The sequence below is a fragment of the Musa acuminata genome, chromosome BXJ2-5 (genome assembly GCF_036884655.1).
Source record: "Musa acuminata AAA Group cultivar baxijiao chromosome BXJ2-5, Cavendish_Baxijiao_AAA, whole genome shotgun sequence".
Classification (NCBI taxonomy): Eukaryota; Viridiplantae; Streptophyta; class Magnoliopsida; order Zingiberales; family Musaceae; genus Musa; species Musa acuminata.
This window is the reverse complement of record NC_088342.1, coordinates 34,513,703-34,538,718: the sequence shown is the minus strand read 5'-3', so window position 1 is coordinate 34,538,718 and position 25,016 is coordinate 34,513,703. Positions and strand designations below refer to the sequence as shown.

At 41.8% G+C, this 25,016-nt stretch overlaps 1 protein-coding gene across 3 annotated transcripts in view; it reads left to right on the top strand.

Moving 5' to 3' along the window:
* The window catches only part of LOC135612647 (uncharacterized), a 67,737-nt gene that overhangs the window by 15,456 nt on the left and 27,265 nt on the right, over nt 1–25,016 (top strand). For all 3 annotated transcript variants that reach the window (XM_065109189.1, XM_065109188.1, XM_065109187.1), the window contains 6 exons: nt 4,888–4,998; nt 6,599–6,762; nt 9,400–9,478; nt 9,563–9,661; nt 11,445–11,501; nt 24,481–24,525. In XM_065109189.1, coding sequence (XP_064965261.1) covers nt 4,888–4,998; nt 6,599–6,762; nt 9,400–9,478; nt 9,563–9,661; nt 11,445–11,501; nt 24,481–24,525 — 555 coding nt within the window. The remainder of the gene's footprint in view (nt 1–4,887; nt 4,999–6,598; nt 6,763–9,399; nt 9,479–9,562; nt 9,662–11,444; nt 11,502–24,480; nt 24,526–25,016) is intronic.

Below are 25,016 nucleotides of genomic sequence, written 5' to 3'. Positions count from 1 at the left end.
TGAGTAAAATAAACTCTTTACTTTGCAATATAATTCATACTTACCGACATGTATCTGCATCTAACTATATCCTGTAAAGAGAATCTAGTCCTTCTAATCTGGTTGACAAAGGTTTTACTTCTTTTATCTTTAGAAGGAAACATAGTCCTTTTAATCTGGTTGTTTACAAAGATATTACTTTTTTTTGTAGAAGGAAAAAAAAAAATTTCTCTAGTCTCTCTCTTCCCTATTGTTCTTTTAAATAGATATTGTTCAACTGCTCCAATTGATAATACCTTGCTTCTATCGCTTTCCTACCTGATAAGCTATTTTTTTAGGGAAGGTCATATCATCTAGAAGGAAGAATGGAGGGGAGAGAGACGAGAGAATTTGGGGAAAGAGAGAAATATGTTGTTGCAATAAGGAAGATGAAAGGAGATAGGCTTGCCTAAAGGTCTACGAGCATTTTTCTATAGACGAAAATGCTAGGACTCGATTAAATAAGCAAAAAAGTTAGAATGATAATGTTAGACTATTCCTCTTTTCCTTGGCTGACATCTCATGTGAAGTTTTTGGCGTCGGCTATATTTTAGGTGGTTCCCCATCTTAGCTATTCAAAATAAGGCATTATTCAGAATGGAGGTAGACTCGGAGTAGTGCCATAATGCCATAGTGGTGGATTTGCCAATTGGGAAGAAAAACGATGTGGACGCAAGGCAACGAGTAGTAGGCGGGACTTCTATATGACAATCGATCCCTCCCCTTATGGAGGGAGAGCGCATAGTCATGAAAAGGGGCCTAGGAGGTGGAGAATGTAGTGACAAACTTCATGTACCAACGCAAGGCAAAAGGTTAATGACTAGGGAACTTCATAAAATTAGTGTTGAAGGGCTTCTCATCAAGATGGCTTAAAAAAGTGATTTCAATAGGCTCTCAAGTGCTTGCCTAGGCGCTCGGTCGAGGAGAGGCGAGGCCTGAGCACCTCGCTTCATGTCCAAGCTACACGCTTCAAAGAGGTGCTACTTGGGCGCTCGCCTGAAGCGCCCGACGCCTGGGCTCGGGCGAGCGTCTGGGTTAAACCACGCGACCTCGGTGCCTTAGTTGGTTTAATCGAACCAACTAAAGCATCGATATCAGCCTCCCAACATCCCTCTCGTGACTTCCCAAACCTTAACCCTGCTCGCGATTCTGCCACTGGCATTTCCTCTCCTTTGCCGTTGCCTCTCTCCACTGTTGCTGCTCTTCGCTGCCACTGCCACTGTCGCTACTCACCGCTGCCACTATCGCTGCTCGCCGCTGCCATTGTCGTTGCTCGCCGCTGTTGTCACATCGACTCGATAGTATACTGTTAACTGTATATTAACAATATACTAGTAACAATATTTTTTATTTATTAGATTAATAATATATTATTTTGATTTTAATACTGTTAATTTTTATTTATTTGAAATTATTGTTATTGTTTTGAATTTTGAGACTTTTGTTAATGTGATATTGTGATTTTGCAAGATTTTCTTAGTTTAATATAATATTTTTATTTAAATAATTATATTTATTAATTATATTATATATTTTTATATTTTAGCACCTTGTTTCGCTTGGGCAAGCGCCTAACGCCTTGGGCATTTTTGGACCTTGGCGTTTTTTGGCGTCTAACACTTTTTAAATCACTGGTTTAAAGTGGGTGACTTTGGTTCGATACAATGGTGCTTGACTATGGAACAAAGTAGGCAACATGCAATGTTGTACACTTTTCTTATTAAAGTAGGTGGCCAAAACATTAAAAAAGGTGGTGCAATCCCAGGGATGACCAAAATAAGTGGAGAGTTGCTCTAGCCAAGTCAAAATTTTTCTCTTTTTGAGCAATGCTTCCTGTGTTTCGGAAGTTTGATGGTGATAAGATCAGAGAAGGTGAATCACGATAGCTAACTTAGCACAAGGGGTTGCAATACTCGAGTGCTTTAGAAGTGTGAGGAAAAAGCAGGTTCGCATCAAGTGTTTGCTGAGATATTTGTTTGTGGGATGCTGAGTTAATGCTTCCACTAATTGTTCTCTCTTTTGCACATCCTTACAGGACCCTACGAGGTTATGAAGAGGTTGTATCTTTGCGGATGGACACTTTATGACCACTAATTTGGTCAAGAAGGGGTAATATCTATCGTTAGATGGTGATTCAACCTGTCTTTCTGTGGTAATTACAAGAGTTTTGGTTTTCTCTGGTTTTAGTTTAGGGCTGTTCCATATTTGGAAACCCTGCTAGACTAAGAGAGGAAGTTGAAGATCACACCTTACTCGAATCCTAAGGTAAATAGGAATCAGCAACCTTGACTGTTAAATTCATCTCCCAAGCCAGTAAAATTCTCCTCTATGAGGTAACACAATCCCATGAAGGGCATAAGCAGCTGACTTGGGAAGTATGAGCCCTATAAGCCACTGAAGCAATCCCTAAGGCCAACCAGCTCCTAGGGCTGCATTGCTCATTGACATTGCTGGCGATGATGCCAACATTGCTGGCCAAATTAGTCTTCTTCCATCCTTGAATGTTGATGCTGATGACAAATTTAAGCAATGAAAGGTCCTTAAATTAGTGAAATTAGCTATGTTGAGGAGCACAAAAATAGAAGTGACAAGTAGCGTAGCACAAAATTGCAGCATTACATGTTCCTGTGCGACGTTCATGCTGATATATTATGTGTCAATCAATATGCCTAGGAATAGGGTATCTGCTTGTTGTCTGAGGCCTTACACCATTGTAACGCCTTAATGGGGATCTCTAGGCATGGTATTACTCCCATGTTTGTAATATTTGGTGTTGTATATGTTGTTACATAGGTCAATAAAGAAGACTAGATGGCTGGTGGTGATTGGGTTTGCTACTTGCAGGTACTTGTGGAAGTAGTGGCATAAGCAGTCTGATGAGAGTATCCCAGTGAGAGGTTATGGAAAATGAACACTTCATATTGCTTGTCGTATCTTTATATGATATATTTTAGATATGATACTTGACAATATTTCTTAGTTTTACAAACATGTAGAATACTTCCTTGAAAGTGTTAAAAAGTTTTTGAAAGGAATTAATAATTTAAGGTAGTTAGTGGATGATTTACAAATACTTTAATAGATATTTTTCAAATACTTTTGGGAGAATTATTTAAATATTCAACTTCAAATTCTAGATGATATTATTTTATGTCATTTGTATTAATTGTTAAATTATGATCAGTTAAATTTATCTAATGATCTCACTCAGTTATCAAATTCTTGCTATGTTCTCTATATTTCTAAATAACTATGTTTCTAAAAATAATTTTCATGATGGATAAGTAGGATGCTAGTTACTTATTTGATTATTCGTGATGATAAGTGCAATGTCGAAATTTGTCATGGATAATAATACATTTTCAGAAGATAGATTTTATTGTTACATCATGTTATATTGTGTATTATAATCACAAGACTTGATACATTTTAGTATTTGTATTTTATCATTTCAGTATCCCATTTCTGAACCCTTGTTTCGTAGGGTGGGAGGGAATTGAGACTTTGATAGGGAGGTAGATGATGAAGATGGTGTTGGAAGAGGTAAGGATGGTAAGGGGGATGGTGTGTGATGGGTAGTGGATTGAAACATGTTTAGTTGGGTTGATAGATTTGGGTGGTAGAATAGGGGAGATGGAGAACATGGGGGCAACATAAAAGGTTATAATTGAGAGGAGGTGGTTGGTGATAGAACCTAGAAGTTAGAAGAGTGGTTGAAAATGCTCAATCTTGTGATGAATTTCACCAAGAATTTTTAGACATTTGAATCCTTTACTTAAGCAGATAGGGCATGACACAGCTTAGAGAATACCTTTTTTCTGTTGACATTCTTTTACTTACGATGTAAGAAGAATTTTGTCTTACTGTTGTTAGCCAGCAAGAAATTTCTAAGGCCCTATTTTGTTGGGTATAAAATTTCCGTGGTTTTTGCAAAGAGTTACAAGTAGGAATCCAAACTCAAAAACAGATATTTCTCCAAGTTTTTAACAAGGAAATTTTTTTTGTTTTTATCGGGGGATTTCAATTATGGGAATTATGCGTGAAAATTTATAAATTCTAGGTTTTGGAAGTTCCATGGGTACCGCTTGGAACCAAAAACCTGGGTTATTAATAGGGTGGGAAGTTCCATAGGGAACTTGGCTTTGGATTTGGAGGGAAGGATTTGGATAATGGGATATTGAGAGTGGGTTCTGAGAGTGGAACTTTCTGGATGTGATTTTGAGGATGTGTGGCCAAAATTCCACTATTTCATCGAAAATCCCTATGAAACCTCTCTACTAGATGAGGCTTTTGTGATTAGACATCTACCAACTGGTCCAACTAGTTTTTCCTGGGTAACAGTCCATACCCCTTGCTTGTTATAAGGAAAGGAATGTTGAGTTACTTTGGTATATATATGTATTAGGCTTTTTATTTTTTCTTGAGGAAAAATGCCTCAATTTCTTTAAAGTCAGTGGGTCAGTCTAAAGACCTTTATAGCAAACTGTTGCTGAGGCCTAGAAGTTGAGCCAGAAAAGAAGCTAATAACTTTGATTGAGGTGAAAACTCCTGTGCTAGTGCATAAAAGAGGTACCTAATGTTTCTTTAACAGTGTAATTGTCATATAGCTTTTCATTGTGCAGCTTGTTTATTCTCTCATCTAAACTTTTGTTGTTGTTTATCGTATGCACAAGTATATTACAGTTTTTGCTTATCCTTTTCTTTCTATCTTTGCTTATGTTACTATCTGAGAGACACATATAGATATACAATTAACAGAGAAAGATATCAGTTACTCAAGTTTATTTTCAGTTAATTTTTTATTTTAGTGATGGTTTTATTCTTAGAGTGGGTTTGTAACTGTTTTTTTTCTTTTTGTTAACATTTCAGATTGAAGAAAATGTACAAAGTAAGCAGCATTTGTCAGAGTTGCAGAAGTACTTGCAAGATATGATTAAAACTCTTAATTTGGACAATGATGCTCTTTCTACATTTTCTGTGGTACTATTCTATAATTTAGTTTAAGATTTGGCCAATAAGATTTAGCCTTAATTATTCTTACTCCCAGAAATATTTTGTGTAGTAATATCAGAACTTTTTTTTTCTCCGATGTATGGTTGATAGTGCCAAAGTTTTTCTGACACAAAGAAGGGTTTATGGTTTAGTTCTTAACAACCATGCAGTGTGGAAGAAACGAAAAGCAAGATGAACCATCTCCTTGTATGATAAACTAGACATTCTTGTAACCTCACTGCCCATTGACAGCTGTAATGCACCGAGCAACAAATGTCATGACAAACCATTATTAGGAACTCCACAATTAATTATTTTATAAAAGTTTCTCGTCTTTTTAATAAAAAGATTGGCATATGCTATCAATCTTCTTCCAACAAGATGGTGAGATTGGAATGCTATGTGATAACCAGAATGCTAAGAAATATTTCTTTTAAAGAGGGGATGCAACTATGGATCTTACTGATCAACCTCTTGAAAGATTCCTTATTTACTGAAAGTGGCAATACTGTCACAGATAATATAATAATTAACTCATTGAGAAAGCTGGTTGGCCTGATACCATAATATATTCACCCAAATTTCTAGGTAGTTTATGTAAGGATTTAAAGACCAGTCCCTAACAGATACCATACATTCTTACAGGATGGGTTAGAAAATATAAAAATATTTCTATATTTGAATTACTCTGCTATGGTTGTACCTTATACCTGTTTGGCGTTTGGGTCAGCATTTACCTGTCAGTACAATTAATTTAAATTATTGATTAAGAAATGAAGGTTGTGTGTGTACCTTGCATTGCCATCTTTGTAACTGATCTTTAACCTTTAGCCACAAAGTATAACTCAGAACCAAATGCTCCATGCATGTATTGCCTATTTTGAACATACTGCTCTATGCTGGCTGGGATGATTTGAGCTTGGGATTCTGAACGGAAACTATTTTCAAAGGCAGACAATACTAGTAAAATTTTTAGTGAGGCACATAGACCAAATAATTCAGATATAAATAACAACTTTATAATTGTTGGGTTTGGTGTTGATTTGCAACTCTCTTGTTAGGTATTATGATATGTCTCTATGACACAATTTACTTTTTATATGATAATAATACCAGAGTTAAGGCATCTCTCGAGTGTACTAGCTAACTAGACTATCAAGCAATCAAAAGAACTAAAGTGCACGTTCCATGGCTTTCACAATTTTCATTTTTTTCAATTTCATATTCACATTCCATTATCTGCTGTGATTATAATTTCCTGTTAAATGATAAATTGATTTTTTGTGCTTGCAGCAGATTAACTTAAAATTTCGATGGACTTCAAACTGTTACTGGGCTTCAAATTTTATATTTGTAATTGATCACCCATAAATGGATATGAATAGTTGAGTAATTTTGTCAAAATAGCAGCTTAAGCTGCTATGTGCTGATGATTTGGGTATGTCTTGAGTACTGAGACAACCTTTGCCAAATTGGAAAATCTTTGAGAAATTTTATTCAGGAATATTCCAGTTTAATTCCCCCTAATGATTATATTTAAGATTTCTCTATCATCCCTTGACATGGAAATTTTATTTTATTTATGCAGATTACAGATGCTATATATGCTTGGGGGTATATTCCAAGGTTTGGTGAACTGCTTGGCAAGAAGATTGAGCTAGATCCTTCACTAATGCTCATTCTGCATATGTTTTTTCTTAAGTTTCAGAGATGGGTAGATGCACCATTATTACGGGTTGCACAAAATGAAAGGTTTTACTGCAGACAATTAATACATCTTCTTTCTTTCTGTGTACATATTGTGCATCTTTTTCTCATGTAGCTTGATTACTATATTTAGTATTTTATATTGGAGTTACTCCACAATGGCACAGTATCATGGATTCAAAAATCACTTCACATGTAGGTAGGTTGTCTGCATATTGACCTTTTCATATTCCTTCATGATGGAAGTCTTATGGCACTGGCTTCCTCTATAACTTTACAAGAATCCCATTTAGAATTAAGTACTGCTGCAGTGCTGCTGCAGTGCTGCTTATATTTGATTTTACAAGAAGCCCCGTTAGAATTAAGTACTGCTGCAGTGCCGCTTATATTTGATTTTACAAGAAGCCCCTTTAGAATTAAGTACTGCTGCTGTGTTGCTTATATTTGATTTTACAAGAAGCCCCTTTAGAATTAAGTACTGCTGCTGTGTTGCTTATATTTGATTTTACAAGAAGCCCCTTTGGGTATATATATGCAAATAGACCTTCTTTGATGGGGCATATATGCCAAAAACCTAAAGAAAATCAATCTATGCTGCAGTTTTCACATTAGAGTTCCAGAACAGAAAAAATTATCATCTTAATGCTTGATTAATAAATTATTAAAAAAGGACATGGTGGCCTTTGGACTTCATGATGATATTGTCTTTGAACGATCTAATTTGTGAATAAAATCTGTATTGCCAATCCCAAGTGGCTAAAAAAATGATTGTATATATTAATTTAATATTTTTGTGGAATATGAGCTTGACTTATTCACACATGTTTGCATAAGCTTTTTTTTATATGTAATAGTACTAGATAAGACCGGAGAACTTATCGCCTTGAGGATAAGTTCGGGATCGGATTGATTTACAGTATTAGTGAAATTGTCTTATATTCTTTAGACCAAGGTTTGAAATATCGTACCGTACCAGCATTTCGACATTCGCTCGGTGTGGTACGATACAGTATATCGAGCGGTATACCATTCGGTATACCGCTTGGTTTATATATATATATATATATATATATATATATATAATTCGGTGATGTCGCCTCATTTATATATATATATTATTTATATATAAAAGAATTTTTTATATATAAAATATTTTTATAAAAGGCGACGTTGCCTTTAAAAAAAAAGAAAAGAAAAAAAAAATATATATATATATACCTATACCATCCGGTAACAGGCGGTCTGTGTACCGGTCGGCTAACGGACCGGTACGTACCGCCCGGTATGAGTGGCATTATTCGAAACTACATAACTTGCTTTAGACACTTTTGATGAAGATTATTTGGTGCATAAATTAGCAATAGCAAGTCAGCAACTAAAGGTGCCATAACCAGGAGAAGTTAAAGGAGAAAAGGGTCTTGGGTAGAAATACTAGAAATAATGTACAAAGAGATTATGTCTCTTGTTTGCTGGAGCTTTAAACAATCACGCCAATAATCTTTCTTTTCAGTATATAGAATATCATTGAAGGGGATCCATGTAGACAACTTCGAATGTTGCTGTTTAATTTCCTGCTATACTATACCATGTAAATTAAAAAATTCCAAAGCTTATGTTATTATAGAATAACTGGCTAGCGATTCTCTCTTTTAACTCGGAATGTTGATATGGTGGTTCTTTTATGTCTTTGTGCTCCTCTTTTACTTGCAAGGATTACAATACCGAATGATACCGCTCGTACCGGGCGGTATGTACCGGTCTGCTAGCAGACCAATACGCGGATCGCCAGCTACTAGGCTATACCATTGATCTAGCCCTTTATTGGATGATACGAGGTTGTATCAGGTGGTAACGATCGATATTTCGACTGATACCACCGAAAACAGGTCAGTAACGGTCGATTTCAATTGTCGTTGCCTGCTACTGGGTGGTATCAGCTTGGCTGCAGCCTGGCTATGACGAGGGAAGAAGAAGCATCGAGGGAGAAGAGAGAGAAGGTGCTCAAAGAAGAGGGAAAAGAAGAGAGAGAATCGGGAGAACCTCAACGCTTCTCGATTCGATGCGGCCCTCTCTCGATGATCCCGATTTAGGAGGTAATGGAGAGGTGGCAGCTCGGCTTCTTCTTCGCCGCGTTTTTCGCCGACTACCGGAGATGCCTGCGGCTTTCACCGCGTTCTTTGCTGAAGGCCTTAACGTCTACGACCTTTGACGTCTTTACTAAATGCATCAGATGAGGAGAAGACCGCGTTCTTCTCTTTGTCTGACACGAGGAGAAGAAAAGGGGGCAACGCCCTCGAGGCAGCATATGCCTCCTTTTTTTAATTTGAATTTTATATTTTTATATATTGATTTTTTATATTTTTATATTATATACATATACATGTACCAAGCGGTATGCCTGCACTGTACCATACCGAGCAAAGCTTGATACACTGGTACGATATGAAATTACGAACCTTGCTTGCTTGTACTTAATTTTTAGGCCCCTAGTAATCTTTTGCACTTAATGTCACACATATGTCCGTTTAGAAATGTTGTATAGCACTTTTAAGTTCTAACCAACCGATAGTCATTCTATTTCATGTCTTATTTCTCTTCCATGTTTTTTCCTTTTCCAAGTTTTCAATTTTTAGGTGTTACTAAGTACTTATTAATGATTTTCTGTTATCTTTGAAATCTCAGTCCAGATCTTCCCTGTGTCTCAAATTTTTATTCGTCACAGTTTGCAGCTCAGATATGTACAGCTTTGGATACTCTACCTGTTAGTTCTTCTTTGTGATACTGTCTTGAGTTTCTTGTTTAACCAACCAATACTTTTTTTATCTTACACTTGTTTTGTTTGTAGGTTTTACTGCTTGAAATATTTAAGGAAGATGGAATACAAAATCAGTCATTTTATTCAGTAAATCGTATAGACAAAGATAAGCTTGAAGATCTTATGCTGGTATTGGTTCTATGTGCGAAATTATATTTATCACTTTTCCTATTAATTAACATATTGGATAGTATGTTATGGTTGTCAATTGTTAGTTCTACCACAACAAGATTTGCAGTTTGTGTTGTTGATTCTCATGGTTTTCTCCATTAGGTAATATGTTTTTTGTAGTTTTTGCTGTGGTTTTGAACCTCCTACTTTTGGCTAGTGCAAAAGTAGACTGATCTGAAGCCTGAATACCTATACATGTTTAATTATTAGAAGGTAATTAATAATTTCAAGCAGCTGCTGATCTTTGGTACACCTTGTTCCTGGACTTGTATGCATGGATTAATTTGAAAATTGTTTTTCTGTTCCTTCTAAACCGTGCTAAATATTCCTCCATAATGTCAGCTATTGTGGAATTTCAGTAGCAGTCTTATGATCAACTTGTTATTGAGAAATTAATTGTAATGATGCTCACTAAGTATCTTGAAAATATAAGCGCCCATCCCTCTTAAATTGGCTCATATAAGTTGTCTTCTTCCTTAACGAGAAGCCATGATCATTAGGCTTAACATCAAGAAAGAGACTTACGTTTTGGCACTTTACAAAAGGATGGTTTCCTTATGTTCTAAGCAGAATATGATTTGGTCTTAACTTCCATGATCATTGGACTTAACAAGGAACAGTTACCTTCTGGTCAGTCTTTGGTGGGATTATCGATACGCACAAAGAACTTTGTTGAGCTCTCTGTTCATATAGCCAAGAGACATGCTACAGCAACATCTTAGTTCTCAATTTTTTTCACTAGAAGCAACCATCATGACCAGGCTGCCTGGTTACGGTAGTCAATAAACTTTGTCATTGGCTCTATGCAATGAGTTCTGTTGCCTCAGTAATATCAACCATTACATGGATGCTAAAAGTGTATCCCTGCATAGAGAGCAGAATATCTGCTGTTTTGTCAAAAGTCTGCAGAAACTATTTTTTTTCTGATTTTTTTATTATTAACAAATAAGGGAGAGATAGAAGTAAGACTGTGCTATATTGTTTTTCTTAAATCTTTTTGCTTATTGAATTTTAACTTAGATCTTCAAGGGAGTTCAAGTTCCACAAATAGTATTTTAAACAGATCACTAGGCAACTTGTCCATTCCTCATACTCACAGCTACCCAAACCTCAATTTCTTAATGGTAAATATGAAAATGTCCAATTAAAATTTATTAGAACAAATTAACTTGATTAACTCAAACCCTTCCAAAAGATAAAATATTGAATTTTCTCTTTGCACTTGTCTCATCATCAATTATGAGAAGATTTTCAAAGAAGCTAAGTTTATGCTTCTTCTCTGTTGACTCAATAATTAGATGCTTTAACATTTGACTTTTGTGTTTTCTGAAGGTGCATGCTTTAATATATTATTATCTTAAGATAATCACAAGAATCTTCAAATCAGTTGCTTCTGAAGATTATATAGAAAGGACTCAGATGCAATATCTTTTTACTTGAATGACCATCTTTCATAAAATTGAGAAACTAATTCTGATCAAATTGAGAAATATATATTAATGTAGTATGGTTACTTATTTACATAAACAATATTTGGGGTTGATTACATGAATCATTTCCCATTATTGAGCTTCATTGATGGAAATATAATTAGTTGAATTATGAGTCAGCCAATCTCCTTTTGTTGTTTTTGATATATGTTATGTCAGGCTTTTCTCTACCACTTCTTGCATGACTAATTCTACTTAAATCTTTTTCCTATTAAATTAAAGTATTGTTTATCTTGCTGCCGGTTTTATAGTTGGATAAGCAGCTTAAGTCAGGAAGGGCAGTCAATAAGGCATCTATTATATCACAGGTAATTGTTGTTCCTTTTTATTGAGAAATGTATTGGAATTGCATGTGTATGATTCAGTAAATATGCAGCTGCTGCTATCAGTTAAAAGGCAGATAAAGATTAGGAATTTCTTTGTGCTACAAGTCAGGATAACATTTGATGATCTGCTGTAGCTGGCAAAGTGGTTAAATACTCCAAAGCTTCTTCTTTGGCATCAATGTTTCTGAACATATCCTTTGCCATAGACTTGTGACATGTTTGGTTTTCCAATTGTATAATCATCTAATCTCATAGTGTGTGAAACTTTTTGACTGATAATATGATAGATGACCTTGATAATGATAAGATTATTGTATTTCATTTATTATAGAAGAAGAAACTTTACTAGCCTTACCAATTACTATAGTCAAGTGAGCATTGTCATGATTTATATATAATGGCAAGTGGTGGGTCGACAGGTTTTGCCTGAGTCGTGTGATACCTTTGTATGTTCGTCCACAAAGGATCACTACCGGTACGATTCTTCTTCTTGGATCTTGGAGTCAGGATGTAGACCCCAACATTTCGATCCTAAGAGAGTAGGAGAGAGAGAGGAAAGGAGAAAGCAACGAAGAGGATAGGGTTATGCATCTCGAGGCTGGATAGGTACGTGGGAGGGTGGCAAAGCTCGCTGAGAGGGATGCATGGGCGGTGGAGGAGGGCGACCAAGCGATGGGCGTCGGTGCAAAAGGTGATTAGAGGAGCAGGATTGAGAGAGAGAGAGAGAGAGAGAGAGAGAGAGAGGAGAAAGTGAGAGGGAGGGATGGGGTTGTGTGTCTCAAGGCTGAACAAGTGCATGGGAGGGCAGCAGAGCTCATTGGGAGGGACATGGCGGCAGCTGAGGAGGGCGACCAAGCGACGAGTTATCACGAACTTAGCTGGTTTTGCCTAAGTCGTGCGACACCCTTGCGTGTCCGTCCACAAAGGTTAGCCTCCCCGAAGCCTCCCATTGTCCCTTAGGACCAACAAAAGAGAGAACGGGTTAGAGAGAACGCCTCAATCGGGATCTACAAGCAAACATCTCTGAAAAACACTTCATAGACAATGCAAATTACAAACAGACTTTACAAGCTTTGAACAATTGCACAACAAAGGGTAAAATGGTCCATTACAGACCGAAAATCTCTCACACGTGTCCACATGACACAACCTTTATTTACAAGCCTAAAGAGGCCACCAACCCAACTAAAATGGGACTATTAAACCTTCGGCTGCCCCTCTACATGCTGTACAAGGCATGAACATGCCAAAAGACACGGACATACATAAGCATTACATCAAACACCTTGTTTAAAAGTTTGTCCGTGACATTCTCCCCCACTTATTCCTTCGACGTCCTCGTTGAAGCCTTTGTCGACACTGCAGCTACAATGCGCCTCTTGGCTCCTAGCTGCTCTCCGCTGCTGTTTTTGAGTAGTCGAACCTTTGATCCGCCATGCTGCTTCAACTCACCAATGACTCTGACTCTGGTGTAGGGTTGGCTGAGTTGTGTTGATCCTTGTTGATTCCTGCGGATCCCCCAGATGAAGGAAAAGACCATCCTTACTGCGCCAGTCTCTCAAATGCCTCATGCTGCTTGAACTGGGTGGATGCTTGTTGGAGCTTTAACGAGCATCGTCTCGCAAACTTCTGAAGTTTTGGGTCCTTCCTCCACAAAATTTGCTCATTGACTCTTCTTTCACTTAGTTGTCACATCCAAGTAGGTTCGCATCACTTCCGCTTTCGATTGGCATTTCGTTGGGAAATGAAGCGGACAATCTACTCTCAGTAGCATTGATCACCGTTGGTGAGGATTTGACAACTATTGTATTCCATTATCTTCGAAGGGTCTTTGAACTTGTGCAGAGCTCCTCTTCTGGATAGATAAGAGAATTGAGGTACTCGGTTTCGCCCATTCTCTTAAGAGTTGAGAAGGCAAAGGTTACTTGACTTCGCCCGCCTCCCCGAGATTGTGCTCCATGCATCGAGCTGGTTATTGGCCTTCGCCTGCTCTTTGCTCACACTTTTGAAGCACTTGAAGTGTTTGCACTCCTTGCGTTGAGTTAGCTACTGTGATTCACCTTCTCAATGCCATCGAACTTCTGGAATGCAGGAAGTTTTCACCCCAACTTAGAGTAATTCTCTCATAGGTTTGGTCGCCTCTGCGTCTTACGAAGTTCCTCGGCCTCTGCCCTTCAGCCTTGTCTCGGTACTTGGAGATTGCCTCTATATGCTCCACCTCCTCGGCCCCTTTCACGACCAAGCGCTCTCCCTCCATGAGAGCAAGGGATCAATGACTTTCACGGAAGTCCCGCCTCTGCGGTACCATGGTGCTGCCATGCCCATGACACTACTATCCGTCGCCTCGCATCTGCATCCCTTTTCTTTACAATCAGTAGATATGTCTCCGTGGCACTCCTCTGAGTCCACCTCTATTCTAACTGATGCTTGATTTTGGGTAGCTATGTCCCTCTTGACTCGTCGTCACTTCCTCGCCCCTTTCGACCCCCTGCTTCAACACCTCTGTGTTCTCCAAGCAGTCCGTTTGGTCGATGGAAAGACAAACTGCAACTCCCATGCATGGCCTCTGCCATCGCAATATAGGGTTTGCACCGATTCTGTTCTCCTTAGCTTCCTTGGTAGCAACGTTTGCTTACTCAGCCTTGTCCTCTGACTTGCCGGGCTCCCTTAAGCGAATATGGGCTCTGGAGCAGTCCAACTCTCCAGCTGCTTCGATCATACCTCTGTATGATCAAGTCCCTCCCATGGAACTCACTGGTAGTTGCATTCGAACTTTTCCCTTGGTGGAACCCAGCCCCCATATGCTGATGACCAAGGCTTTCATCCGATGCAAAATTCGATACATGCACGGGAGACCCGCCTTTGCGGTACCATGGCCTTCACTCATTAAATCCATAGCCCTTTTTGCTGTCGTGTTGTTCACCGAAGTGGAGCTTCCAGTAGCTCTCGATTATACCTTCATATGATCTAGTCCCTCCCGGGACTATGTCGTGTGTATCGCATTGCCACGAACTATTCCACCACGATCCGTTGCACCATGTCGCCTCCTGGTGACATCTCAATTGCATTCTGATCCTTGTGGAATAAACTCGAATTGTGAACCCTCCATGTGTGGCAATCGACCTTCATCCACCCACTCTTGGGTCACACCTAGGTGAAGCACCGCTCTAGGACAGTCCGTCGCCTAGTAGCTCCCGAAGTCCACTGACTTCACTGTAATTTGTGCACCATTGTCTGGATCCTGGGCCTCTGCCCCTACCAGCACAATCTCCGCTGTGCACCGCTTCCTTCATGGCAACTTGAATGGCAACACTGTGGCATATTCTTCAAGAGTACCCACCTCTGCGTCCTCTTACCCCGTGCTAAGGCCTTTTGAACCCAACTTCGCCTCCGCAAATTAAGTTGCCTTAGTTCCTCCATCAAATGCTCCTCCGAGATAAGGTGCATGTACCCAGAAGCTCCCTTCGTCTTTGGCACCATGCAAGATGAGTCCTCTCTGATAGAATGAATGACCCATGGAACAACATGATCCTACTCTTGCCTCCACAAGAGTTCATGTCCTTGACCTCTGTCTAAGGAAAGCACTATGCTTCTGCTTCATGTTCCAACTTCTATGATGGCTCCCTTCATGCGGCTTGGGTACTTCGCCAAGTTACACCCAAGTTGCTTCGCTCATCGTTTTTGCATTGAGTCGATGGTGGCCCTCGCGCCCACCATTCCACGGGTTAGCCCTCCCTTGAGTCCGATCTCCATATCGACTCCAAGTGTGCCTTCATTTAAGTTGCTTTGGGTCGCTCCCCCACTTGATCTCGCAATGCATCCACCAATGCATTCTCTCAAGCAAGATCATGCGACGACTCCTCATCGCTTGCTCAGTCCATTGAGCTTCGTGGAGTTGTTGTTTGTTGAGGTACTCCTCAACATGTGAGGTCCGTCCCACATGATTTTCGCTCTGGAGAGCCGGGACTTATCCCTCCTGGATAACTGTCCTATTGGAGCAACATCTCTCTTCGTTTCGGAGACCACCATCCCCTTGGACTACTCTGATCTGCTGAACAAACTGTGCATTGATCTGCCTCCTGCAAACGCACTTGCTAGATTGCGACTCTACGTCAATACAGTCCCCACTGCACCACTCAAGGCCTAGCAACATGTTGAACTCATTGCATACTTCAGCCTCCTACGGACGTATCCTTCACATGCTGAAGAGAAAGTTTCAATGCTCCATGGCGCCGAGTTTCGGTCGTCTTGGGATAGCCACGAACATTCCATCGTCCGCATACAAGCCCATGCATGAGTACAAAATTCTTCGAGTTAGCAATTCCCCTCACCTCTGTGAGCTTTGCATAACTCTTTTGGTCGTTGAGCAACTCATTCCACCTTGCATGGTCTCATCCTTTACCAAGCGCCTCGCTTGCCTTGAGCTCCATCAAGTCTAGTTGTCAACGTTGAGCCGCAGCTCAAACTCAGCCATCCAAACCTTTGTGCGCTCCACATTCTTCCAAGCTTGCTTGTTCTCGTGGTGGCTCTTGCGCGAAGGGTTGGCCATTCCTCTGAATGCCAATGTCAGATGCCCGCTCCTCCGAGCGACTCCTTTTCCCTACATCTCCATGCCCGTTTTCCCCCAAACGGTCGCGCGTGTGCTGACTGCCCTCAACGTAGCCCCGCTAGGTCCCCCACGGTTGCATGCTAAGTGTTTCTATGAGTGCTTGTCCCGCTCTGATACCATCTGTCACGGACTTAGCTGGTTTTGCCTAAGTCGTACGGCACCCTTGCGTGTCCGTCCGCAAAGGTCAGCTTCCCCGAAGCCTCCCATTGTCCCTTAGGACCAACAAAAGAGAGAACGGGTTAGAGAGAACGCCTCAATCGGGATCCACAAGCAAACATCTCTGAAAAATACTTCATAGACAATGCAAATTACAAACAGACTTTACAAGCTTTGAACAGTTGCACAACAAAGGGTAAAATGGTCCATTACAAACTGAAAATCTCTTACACGTGTCCACATGACACAACCTTTATTTACAAGCCTAAAGAGCCCACCAACCCAACTAAAATGGGACTATTAAGCTTATTGACACTGGTCTTACGAAGTTCCTCGGCCTTTGCCCTTCAGCCTTGTCTCGGTACTTGGAGATTGCCTCTGCATGCTCCACCTCCTCGGCCCCTTTCACGACCAAGCGCTCTCCCTCCATGAGAGCAAGGGATCAATGACTTTCACGGAAGTCCCGCCTCTGCGGTACCATGGCGCTGCCATGCCTATGGCACTACTATCCGTCGCCTCGCATCTGCATCCCTTTTCTTCACAATCAGTAGATATGTCTCCGTGGCACTCCTCTGAGTCCACCTCCATTCTAACTGATGCTTGATTTTGGGTAGCTATGTCCCTCTGGACTCGTCGTCACTTCCTCGCCCCTTTCGACCCCCTGCTTCAACACCTCTGTGTTATCCAAGCAGTCCGTTTGGTCGATGGAAAGACACACTGCAACTCCCATGCATGGCCTCTGCCATCACGTTGTAGGGTTTGCACCGATTCTGTTCTCCTTAGCTTCCTTGGTAGCAACGTTCGCTTACTTGGCCTTGTCCTCTGACTTGCCGGGCTCCCTTAAGCGAATATGAGCTGGTTTTGCCTAAGTCGTGCGGCACCCTTGCGTGTCCGTCTGCAAAGGTCAGCCTCCCCGAAGCCTCCCATTGTCCCTTAGGACCAACAAAAGAGAGAACGGGTTAGAGAGAACGCCTCAATCGGGATCCACAAGCAAACATCTCCGAAAAACACTTCATAGACAATGCAAATTACAAACAGACTTTAGAAGCTCTGAACAGTTGCACAACAAAGGGTAAAATGGTCCATTATAGACCGAAAATCTCTCACACGTGTCCACATGACACAACATTTATTTACAAGCCTAAAGAGGCCACCAACCCAGCTAAAATGTGACTATTGAGCTCATTGACACCGGTCTTACGAAGTTCCTCGGCCTCTGCCCTTCAGCCTTGTCCGTGACAGAGTGTTGCCACGGAAGGTGATGGAGAGGATCAACGAGGCCCAAGGGTTGGACGGGGCCGATCCCATGTATTATAGAAACCCTGTGTTCTAAGGTGATGGCTCGTTATCAATGCATGGAGAGCACCGGGCCGTGCATGGTGAGATCTGTTGCTTGGTGGTCACGGGTCCTGACTAACCACATCAAGTAAACTAACTTGCATTCAATGGCCGTTGTGGTTGAACCAACCCGGAATCGCTCGGTATGCCTTGGTGTACTGCTCGGTATATTGGTACCTTACCGAGCAAGGCTCGGTACATTGGTACGACACGAGATTAGAAACTTTGGTGGATGCTACATTTCTTTGCCTTTGCTGAATTTTTAATCCTTTGCTTTAGGTGCAACACACCTTTCGGCTCCTAACTGCTCTCCATCATTGTTGTTGAGTATCGAACTATGATCTACTTATATTGCTTCTACTTGCTAGTGACTTTTACTCTAGTGTAGGGTCGGTCAATTTGTGTTGATCTTCGTTGGTCCTTGCGAATCCCTTGAATGAAGGAAAAGACCTTCGTTGTTGCGCGTTGGTCCCTCAAACATCTCATGTTGCTTGAATTGGATGAATGCTTGTTGGAGCATTAATGAGCATAGCCTCAGACTTTGTAGTTTTAAGACCTTTCCTTCCCAAAATTTGCCCATTAATTTCTCTTTTACTTAGTCATCACTTCAAAGTAGGTGCTTATTTTCTCTACTTTAGGTTGACATTTTTTTGAGAAATGAAGTGGACAATCTACTTTCGGTAGAGCCAATCATTGTTGGTGAGGATTTGACAACTAGTGTCTATCACTTGGTTTCTTTTAAAGGATCTTTGACAATGTGTAGAGCTCCTCTACTAGATAACTAAGAGAACTGGGTTATTCAATTTCACTCATTATATCAATAGTTAAGAAGGCTAAAGGTACTTGACTTTGTCCACCTCTTTAAGAGTTGTACTTTATTCATCAAGCTGGTTACTCATCTTCACTTGTCCTTTGCTCACACTTCTGAAGCAGTTGAAGTGTTACATACTGAGTTTCACTTTCTCGTTCCCATCAAACTTTTAGAATTGAACTTTCATAATGCAAGAAGTATTACTCGAAAAGAGCAAAATCTTGTCTTGCTTAGAGCAAGTCTTTGGGATTGTACCACTTTTATTGTTTTCATTAAGGTTCGTAATTTCGTACCATACCGACGTATCGAGCTTTGCTCGGTACGGTACGGTATGGGCATACCGAGTGGTATGCTATGGTGTACCGCTCGATATGTATATATATATATATATAAAATATAAAAAATATAAAAATCAATATATAAAAATATAAAAAAATAAAAAAATAAAAAAAGGAGGCTTATGTTGCCTCAGTGATGTCGCCTCCTTTTCTTCTCCTCGTTGCATTAGACGAGGAGAACGCAGTCTTCTCCTTGTCTGCGCCGTTTTGTCACGGACTTAGCTGGTTTTGCCTAAGTCGTGCGGTACCCTTGCGTGTCCGTCCGCAAAGGTCAACCTCCCCGAAGCCTCCCATTGTCCCTTAGGACCAACAAAAGAGAGAAAGGGTTAGAGAGAACGCCTCAATCGGGATCGACAAGCAAACATCTCCGAAAAACACTTCATAGACAATGTAAATTACAAACAGACTTTACAAGCTCTGAACAGTTGCACAACAAAGGGTAAAATGGTCCATTACAGACCGAAAATCTCTCGCACGTGTCCACATGACACAATCTTTATTTACAAGCCTAAAGAAGCCACCAACCCAACTAAAATAAGACTATTAAGCCTTCGGCCGTCCCTCTACATGCTGTACAAGGCATGAACATACCAAAAGACACGGACATACATAAGCATTACATCAAACATCCTGTTTAGAAGTTTGTCCGTGACATTCTCCCCCACTTATTCCTTCGACGTCCTCGTTGAAGCCTTTGTCGACACTACAACTCCTCGCCTTTGCTGAGTCTTTAATCTTCTGCTCCAGCAACAATGCACCTCTTTGCTCCTAACTGCTCTCCGCTGCAGTCTTTGAGTAGTCGAACCTTTGATCCGCCATGCTGCTTCAACTCACCAATGACTCTGGCTCTGGTGTGGGGTTGGCTGAGTTGTGTTGATCCTTGTTGATTCCTGCGGATCCCCCCAGATGAAGGAAAAGACCATCCTTACTCTCAGTAGCACTGATCACCGTTGGTGAGGATTTGACAACTATTGTCTTCCATTATCTTCGAAGGGTCTTTGAACTTGTGCAGAGCTCCTCTACTGGAAAGATAAGAGAAATGGGGTACTCGGTTTCGCCCTTCTCTTAAGGGTTGAGAAGGCAAAGGTTACTTGACTTCGCCCACCTCCTCCAGGTTGTACTCCATGCATCGAGCTGGTTACTAGCCTTCGCCTGCTCTTTGCTCACACTTCTGAAGCTCTTGAAGTGTTTGCACTCCTTGCGTTGAGTTAGTTACTGTGATTCACCTTCTCAATGCCATCGAACTTCTGGAATGCAGGAAGTTTTCACCCCAACTTGGAGTAATTCTCTCATAGGTTTGGTCGCCTCTGGGATTGTACCGTCTTCTCCATCAACCCTGCCGCCTACTCCACTGAGTAGCGAAGGTATAGTACCACGTATTGCCTGCTTCGTTCCTTGGTTATGCACTCTTGCATGACCCGAAGTCCTTCACTTTCGGCTATCTTGATGAGAAGCTCATTAACACCGGTCTTACAAAGTTCCTCGGCCTCTGCCCTTCAGCCTTGTCTCGGTACCTGGAGATTGCCTCTGCATGCTCCACCTCCTCGGCCCCTTTCACGACCAAGCGCTCTCCCTCCATGAGAGCAAGGGAGCAATGACTTTCACGGAAGTCCCGCCTCTGCGGTACCATGGCGCTGCCATGCCCATGGCCCTACTATCCGTCGCCTCGCATCTGCATCCCTTTTCTTCACGATCAGTAGATATGTCTCCGTGGCACTCCTCTGAGTCCACCTACATTCTAATTGATCCTTGATTTTGTGTAGCTAAGTCCTTCTGGACTCGTCGTCACTTCCTCGCCCCTTTCGACCCCCTGCTTCAACACCTCTGTGTTCTCCAAGCAGCTCTCCTTTGATCGATGGAAAGACAGACTTCAACTCCCATGCATGGCCTCTGCCATCGCAATATAGGGTTTGCACCGATTCTGTTCTCCTTAGCTTTGTTGGTAGCAACGTTCGCTTACTCGACCTTGTCCTCTGACTTGTCGGGCTCCCTTAAGCGAATATGAGCTCTGGAGTAGTCCAACTCTCCAGCTGCTTCGATCATACCTCTGTATGATCAAGTCCCTCCCATGGAACTCACTGGTACTTGCATTCAAACTTTTCCCTTGGTGGAACCTAGCCCCCATATGTTGATGACCAAGGTTTTCATCCGATGCAAAATTCGATGCACGCACGGAAGACCCGCCTCTGCGGTACCATGGCTTTCACTCCTTGAATCCATAGCCCTTCTTGCCGTCGTGTTGTTCACCGAAGTGGATCTTCCAGTAGCTCCCGATCATACCTCCGTATGATCTAGTCCCTCACAGGACTATGTCGTGTGTATCGCATTGCCACGAATTGTTCCACCATGATCCGCTGCACCATGTCGCCTCCCGGTGACATCTCCATTACATTCTGATCCTTGTGGAATAAACTCGAATTGTGAACCCTCCATGTGTGGCCTCTGCCAATACATCGCAGGGTCTCTTCCACCTTCGATTTTGTTCGCTCCTTTGGCAATCGATCTTCATCCACCCACTCTTGGGTCACACCTAGATGAAGCACCGCTCTAGGACAGTCCGTCGCCTAGTAGCTCCCGAAGTCCACCGACTTCACTGTAATTTGTGCACCATTGTCTGGGTCCTGGGTCTCTGCCCCTACCAGCACAATCTCCGCTGCGCACCGCTTCCTTCATGACAACTTGAATGGCAACACTGTGGCATATTCTTCAAGAGTACCCACCTCTGAGTCCTCTTGCCCCGTGCTAAGGCCTTCTGAACCCAAATTCGCCTCCGCAAATTGAGTCGCTGTAGTTCCTCCATCAAATGCTTCTCCGAGATAAGGTGCATGTGCCCAGAAGCTCCCTTCGTCTTCGGCACCATGCAAGATGAGTCCGCTCCGTCAGAATGAAGGACCGATGGAACAACATGATCCTACTCTTGCCTCTACAAGAGTTCATGTCCTTGACCTCTGTCTAAGGAAAGCACTGTGCCTCTGCTCCATGTTCCAACTTCTATGCTGGCTCCCTTCATGCGGCTTGGGTACTTCGCCAAGTTACACCCAAGTTACTCCGCTCCTCGTTTTTGCATTGAGTCGATGGTGGCCCTCGCGCCCACCATTCCACGGGTCAGCCCTCCCTTGAGTCCGATCTCCATATCGACTCCAAGTATGCCTTCATTTGAGTTGCTTTAGGTTGCTCCCCCACTTGATCTCGCAATGCATCCACCAATGCATTCTCTCGAGCGAGATCATGCAACGACTCCTCGCTGCTTGCTCAGTCCATTGAGCTTCGTGGAGTTGTTGTTAGTTGAGGTACTCCTCTCAACTTGTGAGGTCCGTCCCACATGATTCTCCCTCTGGAGAGCCGGGACTTATCCCTCCTGGATAACTATCCCATTGGAGCAACATCTCTCTTCGTTTCGGAGGCCACCATCCCCTTGGACTACTCTGATCTGCTGAACAAACTGTGCATTGTTCTGCCTCCAGCAAACGCAATTGCTAGATTGCGACTCCACGTCAATACAGCCCCCGCTGCACCACTCAAGGCCTAGCAACATGCTGAACTCGTTGCATACTTCAGCCTCCTACGGACGTATCCTTCACATGCTGAAGAGAAAGCTTCAATGCTCCATGGCGCCGAGTTTCGGTCGCCTTGGGATGGTCACGAACATTCCATCGTCCGCATACAAGCCCATGCATGAGTACAAAATTCTTCGAGTTAGCAATTCCCCTCACCTCTGTGTGCTTCGCATAACTCTTTTGGTCATTGAGCAACTCAATCCACCTTGCATGGTCTTATCCTTTACCAAGCGCCTCGCTTGCCTTGAGCACCATCAAGTATAGTTATCAACGTTGAGCCGTAGCTCAAACTCAACCATCCCAACCTTTGTGCGCTCTGCATTCTTCCAAGCTTGCCTGTTCTCGTGGTGGCTCTTGCGCGAAGGGTTGGCCATTCCTCTGAATGCCAATGTCAGATGCCCGCTCCTCCGAGCGACTCCTTTTCCCTACATCTCCATGCCCGTTTTCCCCCAAACGGTCGCGCGTGTGCTGACGGCCTTCAACGCAGCCCCGCTAGGTCCCCCACGTTTGTATGCTAAGTGTTTCTATGAATGCTTGTCCCGCTCTGATACCATCTGTCACGGACTTAGCTGGTTTTGCCTAAGTCGTGCGGCACCCTTGCGTGTCCGTCCGCAAAGGTCAGCCTCCCCGAAGCCTCCCATTGTCCCTTAGGACCAACAAAAGAGAGAACGGGTTAGAGAGAACGCCTCAATCGGGATCCACAAGCAAACATCTCTGAAAAACACTTCATAGACAATGCAAATTACAAACATACTTTAGAAGCTCTGAACAGTTGCACAACAAAGGGTAAAATGATCCATTACAGACCGAAAATCTCTCGCACGTGTCCACATGACACAACCTTTATTTACAAGCCTAAAGAGGCCACCAACCCAACTAAAATGGGACTATTAAGCCTTCGGCCGTCTCTCTACATGCTGTACAAGGCATGAACATACCAAAAGACACGGACATACATAAGCATTACATCAAACATCCTGTTTAGAAGTTTGTCCGTGACAGTTTGGCAAAGACGTCGAAGGCCGCAGACATCTCCAGCCTTTGTCGAAGAACGCAACAAAGAAGAAGTCGAGCCACCGCCTTTTTGTTATCTCCTGGATTGGGATCGTTGAGGGAGGGTGGCGCCGGATAGGGAAGCGTCGAGATTCTCCTGATTCTCCCTCTTCTCCCTTGACACTTCTTCTTCACTTACCGTAGCTAGGTGACAGCTAGGCTGATGCCGCCTAGTAGCGGGCGGCGACGGTCAAAATCGACCGTTACCGACCTGTTTCGGGCGGTAACAGTCGATATTACAGCCTTGTATCGTCCGATACGGGGCTAGATCAATGGTACTGCTTGGTACGGGTTGTATCATTCGGAATTACCAGGCGGTATTATTCGGTATTATAATCCTTGGTTTTCGCCACCTACTCTTGTAAATAGAAAGGGTATAACATTGCGGATTAGAGGAGGTGCAGGATTAGACGAGGTGAAAATATGGATTGCAAGCCTTCAACATTAGAAGAGAGAAATGGCAAAGAAAAGAAATGGGTGTGAAGAAACGATATAAAACAACTACTCAAAGAGGTCTTTGATCTGTATAGAATGGTACTTGCCAAGCATCTGATTTGGTATTAGGAGGATTTAGAAAGACATGGACCATGGTTTAGTTGTTTGGAGAGGAAGATGGTGGATGGATAATATTCTATTTCTGGGTGCTGGTATTGGTGGGGCTAGTAGCAGCAAGGATATTTCTGTCATTTTGTTGAAGAAAGAAGATAGAAAAAAAGAGAAATTGATCATTAATTTGTAAAGTTTAATAATTGAAATGACTCGACGACTGAGAGTATACCAATGATTTTGATGAAAATGGATTTCTGAGAATTCTCTGATTTAGTAGGGTATTTGTTGTTTTGGATCTTTGACATTAGCAATACTTTCCATTCCTTGTTAGTTGCAAGATAAGTGATGTTTTTTATTGGTTTGGTAACTTTGACAGAACGATTAAAGATAAAATGTACATCAATGTGCACATGCATGCCATGGAAGTTCATAGCCATTTTTTCCCCTATTAATCTTGTTTAAATTTCTACTCTTTATTTAGTATCGTTTATTATTCTAATGCACACAAATATTAGGGAGAAATTTATGGTTTGTACTGATTTTATTGCAGGGAATAACAATCTTGTCAAGGAATTTCTTTGGCCTGATCAATCTGGTACATGCTTTTCTTGCTTAGATCCTCATATGAGTTCTTATTCTTTATATCAGTATAATTAGTTATTATCTTAGCGTCGTTAAGGAAGACGATAATGTTGACTACTTTGGACTAAAATGATATTTGATACAATAACTAAAACAAGTTCTTAAATGAGAACATTTGGTAAACTGCAATGAAGTGACATAACCGGTATTGTTGTGCCAATGCTAACCTATGAAAGGTTGCACATGTTATAATTTCATTGTGCATTTCTTTCTTGATTAATTGCGGTCCATGTGCTACTTTGGTTGGACAGCAGCAATTGAGTGCAGGAAAATTCAGGGTGGATCTTGTGCTTCCGCATAAGGAACTTCATCTTTTCTTCCAGGAATATGGACACTGGAAGCAGACTACATGAAGGCTTTTGTTATTTTTGGCCGTTATTAATATTCATAAGTTAGGAGGGTCACTCAATTATTCGTCCTCATATGTTCAATGAAACAGACTAT